At 39.4% G+C, this 11,247-nt stretch overlaps 1 protein-coding gene across 4 annotated transcripts; it reads right to left on the bottom strand.

The window, feature by feature from the left end:
- Positions 1 to 1,155: 1,155 nt before the first annotated feature.
- Akap4 (A-kinase anchoring protein 4) lies at positions 1,156 to 9,864 on the bottom strand. 4 transcript variants are annotated; one of them, XM_021250028.2, is made up of 8 exons: positions 9,699 to 9,864; positions 9,448 to 9,496; positions 8,820 to 8,912; positions 7,779 to 7,829; positions 7,139 to 7,240; positions 2,150 to 4,261; positions 1,427 to 1,578; positions 1,156 to 1,277 (listed from the first exon to the last, which is right to left on the bottom strand). In XM_021250028.2, exons 2-8 carry the CDS (start codon positions 9,457 to 9,459, stop codon positions 1,232 to 1,234), a joined length of 2,568 nt encoding a protein of 855 aa, XP_021105687.1. In that variant the 5' UTR covers positions 9,460 to 9,496; positions 9,699 to 9,864; the 3' UTR covers positions 1,156 to 1,231. The 4 variants fall into 4 exon arrangements, with proteins under 4 accessions (XP_021105687.1, XP_021105689.1, XP_021105688.1 ...); XM_021250029.2 differs by having other exon boundaries at positions 1,162 to 1,274; XM_021250030.2 differs by lacking the exon at positions 9,448 to 9,496 and having other exon boundaries at positions 9,699 to 9,860.
- Positions 9,865 to 11,247: the final 1,383 nt, after the last annotated feature.

Here is an 11,247-nt window from a genome sequence, read left to right as displayed (position 1 = left end):
CTGTCAGTTAGCTCTGGCAAAATTCAAGTTTCTTCAGCCTGAGCTTAACTCATCCACCTAAGTTTCCTGGAGAAATTATGGAAAAGAGATTTGTTCTAATCCTCAAATGTCAGAACTATTGTGGTAGGACAAGTTCCTTCACATATTTGCATTTGTTACAAGATCCATCTAGTACAAAACACCATCACGTCATTCTCCCAGTTCAACCTCTAAAGTGTGTGAGAATAATTTTTAGCTACATTTTACACTTAAAGAAACAGGCTCCGGGTCTGGACGACTGCCTGAAAGGATGTGACTAGAATGAGGCAAAGCTTTGTCTGTTGAGTCCAGTGGGACACTTCTTCTGTGCTTGTTCTATTAAGCCTCAGCACCTTACAGGTGTCAAGGCAAGCCAAGAAGGCACATAGTGAACTAGCTAACCAAGAGCCGTAGGGTTCAAACTACTGTCTTAATCTGATCTGCAATGAATTCTACCAATGCAGTTGAAGCCTGGGAAGCATAGAGCAAATCTAGGAACTTAGTACTAATCCCAAAGGGACTTTGGGACACTGGGATATAGGGACTCACAAAGAATAGCTTTATATTCTTGGAAAATTTTTCTTTCAGACTGGTGAAAGATAAAATATCACCAACTGAAGGAAATGTCTTATAAGGAAGCTTTATTCATACATGAGAAAGAATCAGACCCTATTATAGTTCTGGGTAGTATTTAGCCATGGCAATGAGCAATAGGATGTGTGTGTGTGTGTATCACAAGGTGGGACAATATCCATGAGTAATGCACTTTCTTCAACTTGCTTTTCATCTAAGCTAGCCCACCTGCACACTCAACAAAAACTAAGAACGCTGCATCCTTGGAATTGGGAAGGAGATTATTAGGTGTGTCATTCTAGAAGAAACAGAGAAGCTACAGGTGGCAAAACTCTAAATAGACTCTGAATTGAGATTATTTGGACAAATCAGATTATTTAGGAACTTGCACCTGAGTAATATTCCTTTATTTTGAGTGTTTAGCATAGAAAATAATGTGAGATCTGGACACGAATCCAACACTGTATCACAGTCTCTAGAAATAGAACCCATTCCTCTCCCTTGCCCCAGACAAGTTTGACCAAGAAAATGACAACTTTTTTAAATTTTTATTTATTTATTTTTCCCAGCCAGGGCACCTTGTATTTGCACACTGCAACTGCTCAGATGTATTGGGAAGCACAATTGTGTATTGTGCAGTTCACCAGCATGATGGTAGGGGTGGCTCCAGCTGAGATGGAATGCTGCTGGGGGGGGTAAGATGAAGAGGAGTTGAAGGGCAGGGGAATTAGCTCAGTGTTCCGCTTCCTGCCTGGAAAATCTAAGGACCAGAGTCCAATCCCCGGTAGCCCCCCCGCCCCGCCAAAAAAAAGAGGAGTTGAAGTTTTAGTTTTACAGGTTAGTGAGGAGCCAATCTAGCAGTTGCTTCTTAGGCATGTTCACCACGGCTTCATCCAGTTGTTGCTCCTTGGCAAACCTCATGACTTCTTGAAGCAGATCTCCTACACTGTAGCCTTTCTCTGCTGCCTTGGCTGATACTTCAGGAAGCTGTAAAGAGAGCAGATTGAGTCATTTGATGCTTTCTGGAGGAAAACCTCGCTAGAGAAAAATGAACTAACACCCCCAGGCCTCTTACCCAATCTTCAGAACCTTGGTTCTACAATTAGAGTAAAGCATGTCATGAAAATAGGACCAGAGGCTACTGACTTGCTTTTCTGTTTCCTTTGAAACTTTTCTAATGACATAGATCAAAATGTCAAAGGTACTTTTGTTTCATGCTTTAAAAACAAACTCTGAAATTGTGTTCATTAAATATTTCCCACCAGGTATTGGACCCTTAAGTTAGTATGTGCTGATTGCTGGTTTGGAGTTGCCATTTCTCTGCTCCCCTAAAAAAGTATGAGGTTGGGAGTGGGAAGGATTGCCTGAGTTCAGGCTTCTGGACTGAAAATAATTTGGCTAAGTGTTAGATTTCTCTGAAATCCATCTAATGTGGAAAATGCAGCTGTGATGTGTATGTAGGTGGATATAAACAGAATGAGAGAATTTGCACATGTATGAATGCTGACTTCCCCACCTCCACCCATTCTTTCTTCTTGTTCTTTGGTGGACTGCTTACCTTTTCCAGTTGTCCATCATCATCTCCCATGAAGTAGAGCATGGGCACGTTAAATTCAGAGGCTGCAATCCATTGCAGGACAGCCTGGAGCTGCTTCTGCAAGTTACTTGTAGAGCACTGATTGTTGACAATAACTTCGGGCCCAGGATAATCTTGGTTCTTTAACACTGTGGTTTCCTGACCATGTCTGGAGCTACCAGCATTGTTTGTCAAGCCTGCTTCTCGTTCTTCCAGTTCAGCAAAGGCTTCCCTGTTGTTGCTGCAGTTAGCCATGATCATGCACAGCTTCATAACAGATTCTACCAATTGATCTATAAACTGATGGTTCATTTGCTTCATCCCACTGATAGAGTCCAGTTCTGCATTATCCTGACATTGTACTTCTCTGTCTGGTCTTCTGGCCATGGAAGATGCTTTGTTTGTTCTGGGCTCAGAACTCTTGTTCTCACCTTCGCATAGCTTATCACAGCTGAAAGGGCTCTCACTCAGCAGTTTCTGGATCAGCGACAGAACAATGTTTGACATATCCAGCTTCTGGCAGTCCAGCTGTTGATTCTCCTTTAGAGAAGTGGATGGACCAGGAGTTCCACGAGATTCAAGATGCTTCACTGAGAGTGTTCTGGTACTTTGGCAACCTCCACACTTTTCATATTGGGTACTTGGAGCCACATAGCCCAGGGAGGAACCAGGGCAATCTTCTTCAAGTGTATCCTTGCCTTTGGCTTGCTGGATTAGATGGTATTGGATTAGCCTAAGGGCAGATACAATCAGGTCTTTGGCCAGTGAATCCATAGAAGGGCTGATATTTTCTTTTTTCTCATCTTTATTGGCACATAGTTTAGTAGCCCTCTTGCATGGATTTCCTTGCTTCTGGTTCCACATGGTCAGACTCTCCTTGAGGATGTGTTCACTGACTTTCTCAGCACTGGTCAATGACTTGCACTGGTCTGATTTCATTTTGGATTTATCTTTCCCTTTCATCTCAGCCTTCATGGATGAAAATTCAAGGCTTTGATTCTTGCATTTAGGATCCTGAGATCCAGTTTTCAAAGTTGCATATGACAGACTTTGAGACTCTGTCTCCTTCTCGCTGAGAAGGGCACTGACCAGACGATTCAACATGGCCTCCATGAGGTCTGCAGCATTTTGTTTTCCACGGTTGAACAGATTACTCTTGACAGCGGAGACAAAATCTGAGTCAGTCATCAAAACTCTAGTTATATTATGCAGGTTCTTCATGCAGGAATCAAACAGATCAGACATGATTTCTTTGGTGTGCTTTAACAATACCCTCTTCAGGACCACGCAGGCTGGAATTGGCTTCCCAGAGCTATGCACTTTCAGAGTTTTCATAACAGAGACAATCATGTCAGATGCCTCCTGATTTGCATAAACCATGAGCCCCTTGCTAATGGAATCTGCAAATTCTTTACTATCTCTCTGAAACATCTGCTTTTCCCCACACTTGCTCTTGTTGGATAATTCACTATACAGAAAGGTTTTCTGGCCACCTTCTTGATTTTCCTCACCAGTGCCACACATTTCTGAAGAAGTCAATTCCACCTCTTCATGGGCCATTTCAGAAGCAATCTTGCTGAGAGGACTGTGGGGGCTGTTTTTCCCCTTTTCTCCAGTGGGTTGATACACTGAATGATGAAGACCTTTGCTTCCACTTTCCAATTTCTCCTTGATTTCTTTACAAGCCATCTGGATTACCAGCGAAGATAGCTGGTTGACATAGTAGGAAAGGTCATCCATACTACATTCGCCATCAGGGGACTTAACTTCCTTCTGAGTGTTAGAAGACTTGACTACAGGAGTTGAAGGACTTTGGTTATTGTTGGTGTTTTTAGTTGCCGTCATTTCTAGATGGAGGCATTGAGGTCCTTTGGCCGTATGATCAATGCTCAATTTATCAGCATATACACTGTAGCAGTTCCCAGTTTTGTGATAGTCGTCTATGTCTCCTGCTTTATGTTTACAGCTAGAGGCTGAAGGGCTGAGTGCATGTTGAAAACCTAAGGCATGCTTCTGGAGATCAATGAGGAGCCAATGGAGGACAACAAGAGGATCAAAGGGAGCTTGTTTGAAAAGACACACAGATCCTTCTATCTAAAAAAAGAAAAACACCTATCTATGAGTGTTTGGGTAGGCTACTTCTTTCTCTCTTTTTTTTCATTAATTTTATTGATACATTTTAGGTATACAATATGCTGACATTCATTAGTGGGAATTTGTACCTTTACATAATATATCTTGATTCTTATTTTTCCCCCATTTCCCTGCCCTCCCTTCATCCCCTCCACCCATCCCTATTTACAAAGACTTTGCTTCCATTTTTTCCTTTTCTTATATGTATTCCTTTCCCGAAGATATATCTTCTAAATTGCACAGATTAGAGGTTTAAATATTTTTGAATTTGCATGGGAACATAGAATCCAGTTATATCCATTAATATATTCAGTCACAAGTGGCAGCAACATAAGCTCAGAGTATACAAATTTGTATACTTAACTATACACCAGTGTTACTGATATGCGTTTTTTTTTTTTGTACCAGGGATTGAATCCCGGTCCTTGCGCTTCCACAGCAGGTGGCGAAACCACTGAGCTAAATCCCCGTCCCCTAATATGCTTTTTGATCCCAGATGAGTATGTATTTGATTCAATGTGTCAATGTATATGTTGTGTGTGTATAGGTAGAGATCAATATATCAATGTGTTTGAACATCTCAATAGATGTGAGAATGTGTCAGTCTTGTGTATTGCTAGTGAAAAAGTGTGTCAATGTGTGTGTGCATATATGTAACTGTGTAATCATGTGTTGACATCACCACTAACTGTGAATGTCTACTGTAGAGGCCAACATGTGCATGTTAGTGTGTACATTTGTACATGTGTGTGAATGCCAAAATATTCTTGTGTATATCAGTGTGTCTCTGAATATGTCATTTTTGAATAATTGACAGGTTTATGATATAAATCATTACTATGCATCATGCACCTATAAATGTATTTGTGTGTTAAAGTATAAATTCACATATTAACACATACATTTATTAATATTATATAACATTGATAATGAATGTATATAAACTTAGATATTAACTTATATATTCATTAATATATAACTGATATATTAATGAATGTGTGTTAAAATGTGAATATGTATAAATAGGTGATTTTATAATGACTGTATGTCAATAGATTGATTAACAGATTATGCTATATATATGCTATGTCAACGACTGGCAATGTGTCAGTGTTGCATATACTCTGTCATTTGAATATGCATGTGACTAACATGAGTGAGTATGTCATTGCATTTATGTCAATGTGTGTATCAATGCATACTAACAGAGGTGTTAATGAATACATATCACTTTGTGTTAGTTTGTATGTATGTATATCACCATGATTATGCATGATAATATAGGTTTTTACACAAACATGTGTATTTATAAGCATATATGCTAATACCTGAGTCTGTATGGTCACTGTGTTTTGATCAATGCTAGAATGTGTTAGCGTGTATGTTTATGAATTGTGTCCATGAATGTGAATATGAGTGTTTATGGGTGTCACATGTGGGCATGTTCGCTATATCAGACTATATCTTTGTATTTTAAATTTTTGTTTATGAGTAGGACAGTGTATTCTAGTTTGTTATATCAACGTTTGCATGTTTGTAAATGTCACATGTAGCCAGACATATGTATGTATAAATTATTTTAAAGTGTATACTTTGATGTATATTTCTGCTTTGTGACTATGTATACTCATGTCTGGATATGTGTATACACTATGGATGCATCTTCCATTCATCTCTAAGTACTGTTGCCTCCTTTGCCTCTTACATTGCTTCATTGCCTCTCTTTTCACAGAATTTCTGGGAACGTGAAGTCATAAGCCCATCTATTTGGAAATGGGCTTAAATTACAATGAAGATGATCTGCACTGGGGGTAGGAAATATGGGCTGCTCTTTTGAAAATAAACACCAGATAAAATGTATCTCTCTCTCTTTCTTTCTTTCTTTCTTTCTTTCTTTCTTTCTTTCTTTCTTTCTTTCTTTCTTCTTTCCTTTTTTGGTACAGGGATTGAACTCGGGACCTTGTGCTTGCAAGGCAGGCGGCAGAACCACTGGAAATGTATCTCTTTCTTAAGACTCCAAAATGGAATTGGCTATACCCAATTAAACCTCAAAATCTTTGAAGAATGTTACATAACTTGTTTTTCTTCCTTAGGGTTCACATCCCTTACTCTGAAGGTGTCTGGGACCAGAAATGATTGTTTGGTTATAACATGTGAACCTAGAGACACAGAACACTAAACTAAATACTAGCCACTCTCCAGGCTTCTGGGAATGTGGGGGTGACTTCTTGTGTGTTACACTGTCCTCCCTAAACCTAGAGCCTAACAGATATATAATTCAAGATACAAAAAAAAAAAAAAAAGAATTTTTGTGTGCAAGCAGCATGCAAGTCTAATTGCTTCTAACTTAAAGCTATTTAAAAACCTGAGTTATCTCTTAGACACCAAAATAAGAACTAGACACGCAGATTCTTGGTTGTTACAGATTCTTTCAGCTCTTGTTCTTTTCTTCTTGCTTCCTTGCTGGATGCTGGGAAATACACGACATGCGAGTCCATTGCAAACCAGGAAAGAACATCAGGAAGGGTGCTACCTCTAAGCCCACATTTTGTTAGAGTAATAACAGCAAGATTCTGTTTGGAGTAGTTGTATAGAAATGAGGAGATGGTGTTCTGATCTGTGATTTATGAATGTCATTGTTAAGTACCTGGGTGTTGAACTTACCATATGTCACTAAATGAAGTCCTTTGTTCTCTAGAATGTCATATTATTCAAATGGATGGACTTAGGCAATAGTTTCTTCACCATCTCTGAACAAGAGTCCTCAGACTCAAATCAATATTGGGCCCTAGTAATTAGGAGTGATGTGTATTTATGTCTTAATGTGGCTAAATCTACCTTAGACTGGTCTTTCTTCTCGGTGTCCTTAATCACGACGATCTCTTTATCTTCTAGAGTCTGCAGGTTAAAGTTGAATTCTGAACTAGAACCAGTAGCACCCTATGGATTTCAAGAATAAAATTCTTATGAACAGTTGCTTTTTGAGGCTTCTTCAAGCTGGTCCCCGAGGCTACAACTTCAAATTATGAACATCATGTCCTTCTATTATCCTTTTTCTTTCTGTAGCCTTGTAATGCTAGCTAGTCTTTGAAGAATGACACAAAGTTCCTCCCACAAGTTACTTCTTCCCTCTATGAAGATGTTCATAAGGTTCTTAGTTTCAAGAACCATATTCTGCTAGCCATCGCCCTTTTGGACAGACTAGTTTTTTTTTAAACTTTTCTAACCTGCTATCTTCCATGCTTTAATTGTTTTAGCCTCATCAGCAACTTAAGTGGCTTCCAAAATTAGAGTTTATATCAACAGTGAGAATAAATTTGGAACCAGGGACCCTGGGCTCATGAGAATGATGGCCTTCCACCTGAGTCCTCTCCACCTTTCCACCCTCTGCTGCAACCTTTCTCTTTCCTCATGCTTCACTGATAACATTTCACAGCAGTTTTCCCACCCTCTCCCACTCTGAGCAGGAAATACCCACCTTTGAATCTTTATCTTCTGCATTCAGGTTGGACACATCAACAAAACATATCTGCATCAAATTAGGAGGGTAAATTTAGATAAACTCTAGATAAAAATCTTAATTTCTTTTTCTTGGCGATAACAGCACTTATAAGATTTTTGTGAGGATTAAATGAGGTATGTAAAGCTCTTCACAGAATGTGGTACATGGTACTCAATAAACGTTAATATTGTGATATTACTAGGCAAATGGAAGCTTAACATTACATTTCCTAAATAAGAATACTATCCAGTCATAGAGAGGCTGAAAGGACAATGTCCATACACATTAATTGAGAAAACTGAGAAGTTCCTTGCTCAACTGACAGAAACTTAAAGGTGGAGCTTGCATTAGAATTTGATTTCTCTGGTTTCTAGTTTACAGCACTTTCTATTACATCAATGTTTAGATTGTAGTGGTATTTTTACTATTGATGATATAAAACATTTTGGGCAGTATGTGGATAAACATTTCTGTGTACATTGTCCTAGAACATCAAACCTGTGATATTATGGATAATATTGCTTAGGGTGATGGTTATTTTAAACGTAAATCAATTTGTAAAATATTAAAAAACATATCAAGTAGATAATAGTATGGGTGCTACTCAAACATGATAAAATGTGAAGTACTATGCAAATCACTTGAAGTTTTGGAAACAGAATGTTAGTATTTGTAGTATTTTGCCCTCCTGAGAGGACCTAGTGTAACTTACTGATAATTGGACTTTATGACTTAAGAGGTCTTATGTAATAAAGGCAGGTTCCTAGGCAACCAACACTCCTCCCTCCCCTCAGGCTCCTTCCTCCCCCTCCCCCATCACTCCTCACTTGGCTCTTCCCCCTCCCCAATCCCTTTGTGATGTATAATTGTGATGTATACTGCCAAACCTTACTGAGTTTGCTTGCTTGGAGAAATCACAGCATCAGCCTCCATGAGTTTACCTGGGGCCCTAGTATATCTATACCCATGTGCCAGTTTTTCTACTCTTTCTTTGTTAGGAGTCATTTTGTATCTTACCACTTTTCGTTCTTGATCTTGCTGTCTTATTGGGCTGTAGAGATCTACTTTGCACACTCCCCTGCAGCTGTGTAACCAGTCTATATCAGACATCTATAAAGAGAAATGAAAAGAAATCTGAAATGCTTATAAATGCTTTTTTAGAAATGGGGTCAGTTTGGACAAGAATCTCTGGAAGGGCCCCTGAAACTCATCTCATTTGTCTTTAGGCTAGGAATGGCGTGGGGTAGGAGTGAACCATGGGGAAGGATACACTGAAATATTTGAAGTTCAAGCACAGGAAAGTCTTTTATGGAAAGACTAAGGAAACAATTTCCTTCAAAATTTAGACCTACTTTTTCCTCTATCACTTCAAAACAGTCTCAAATTTTCATCTTCCCTCCTCTTTGCCTCTCTCCCTCCCTCCTCTCTTCCCTCCCTTTCTCCCTCCCTTTCATTGTTACCCTCCTTCCCTCCCTCTCTTTCCCCCTCCCTCCCATCTTTCCTCCCTCTCTTCTTCCCTCTTTCCCTTCTTCCCTTCTCTCCCTTCCTCTCCCTGCCTTATTTTCTCCCTGCTTCAAATATTTTTATAATAGTTATCATCTAATGGCTATCCTTTCACATAATAACACTATATTCCTACCCTTACCATTCTGGCCATTCTCCAAGATCTTTTGTTGCTCTTCTTTCAAGAATTTCTATAAAATATGGGAAAAGTTACAGATAAAGTCTTCTAATATCCTCAGAAGAGGAAGTTTTTCTTCTTTTTTATCAAGAACTAGTGGACACTAGCTTAGAAAGACAGGAAGGGAAGCAGAGGATTCCCTCATATGATTTGGACACAACTTCAGTCTATATCTTTTTAAAAAAAAACCTGTAACAAATTTATAAACTCATTACCTTGATAATGAAGTTCTTCTAGACTTTTGGCCACGAATGTACCACCCAGAAGCGAGATGTTCCCCTAGAGATGGAACTGGGCAGTGCCAAGTTCTTGGTCACTTGCAGCTGGCTGCCACCCCCTTCAGCTGTTGGAGCAGACTGATGGGCCGGGATGTTTCCTGCTGGCTTTGACTCAGGGTGTAACAGCAGGGTTTATTAGGTCACAATGCCTGATGCTATAGCAACCTGAGCAAAGGCAGGGCATACTAGGAAACTCAGTAACATTTTCACATTAAAAACCCATCAGGCTGCTGCTGACTATAGGGCCAACTTTTATCATTATGTCTAGGAGAGTATACATGTTTCACAACATTTTACACAGTTTACAACCCCTCAAGATCACCCATCTTTCTTTTCCTTTCTAGATCTCCAGAATAATCTAATCATATTAGTTACTAATTTGGTGGAGGACTATAGTTTTCATATACAGAATTGCCACTCGTCTTTATGAACAAAATTGTTTTCATATTTTAACTTATTTCTCTTTGAGTTTCCCACTAGAACCTCAAGAGTTATGTGGCAAGAGGTCTTTGGATTGTGTTGAACAGAAATGTTGATAAAGACTTTTCTGAGTATTTTAAATAAAGTTATGAATATAGAAAGTTGGAGGCTGCCTTAGCAGCTGCTATGGCATCACTTCACCTTAAGATGGTCCCTTAGCTAGTTAAAAAGAAACCAGAAGTTTCCCCTACCTTTGTAGTATTACAGTAGGCTGTTTTGTAGGGCATCTGAATGATTTTTCTTGTCAATGTGGATGCTCTGATGACTCTTTCAGTCTGCTTCAAGATGTTGTGTCTCTCCTCAACTCTCCATACTCTCCTAAAGTCTTAACTTCCAGCAGGTACTAGAACCTCAGTTTCATGGCCTTGCTCTTTCTATAGAGAACAATGATAACAGCACAAAGTTAGGGCTTTATTCTTAAAATTGTAGGTGTTCTAAGTGATCTAGTAAATTCTGACCTTAACCCATGGTACTTATGAACCCCAGAGCAAAGCTGTTCTCGTTTAGATCAGGTCGGCCACTTGCAAACTCCTCAATCCATGAAAAGACTTAAGCTCTACTTAATCTTTTTCCATTCTAGTCAGTGCTGATTGTTGGTCACAGTACTTTTTACTTTTTTATACTATCTTAGGATGGGTAGCATTCACACCCAGGGAGGTCCTTCCCTTACCTACTACCAGAACTATGCCAAACCAATCAGTAGGCTAATTTAGTAATCACACATCCTTGATCTTGGCATCATACACTTAATCCCAGAATCACACACTCTAGATCCAGCCACCTCTGAAAAGCCCCACTTATGAGTGCATGAGGCTTTGGGGGGGACATCTAGACATAAGCCAGAACACTCCACTCCTGGCCTCCCAAAGACTCACTGTATTCTTTTTTTTTTTTGGTACAGGGGATTGAACTCAGGGCCTTGTGCTTCCAAGCCAAGTGTAGCGCCACTGAGCCAAATCTCCAGCCCCATTATCCTATCCCTTTATGCAAAATGTATTTAGTCCAT

Source organism: Heterocephalus glaber, unplaced genomic scaffold (genome assembly GCF_053883595.1).
Source record: "Heterocephalus glaber isolate CG9 unplaced genomic scaffold, H.glaber_assembly_v1.0 deba00001546, whole genome shotgun sequence".
In the NCBI taxonomy this organism is placed as follows: Eukaryota; Metazoa; Chordata; class Mammalia; order Rodentia; family Bathyergidae; genus Heterocephalus; species Heterocephalus glaber.
Note: the sequence above shows the minus strand (reverse complement) of the source record. Positions and strands in the feature narration are given on the sequence as shown.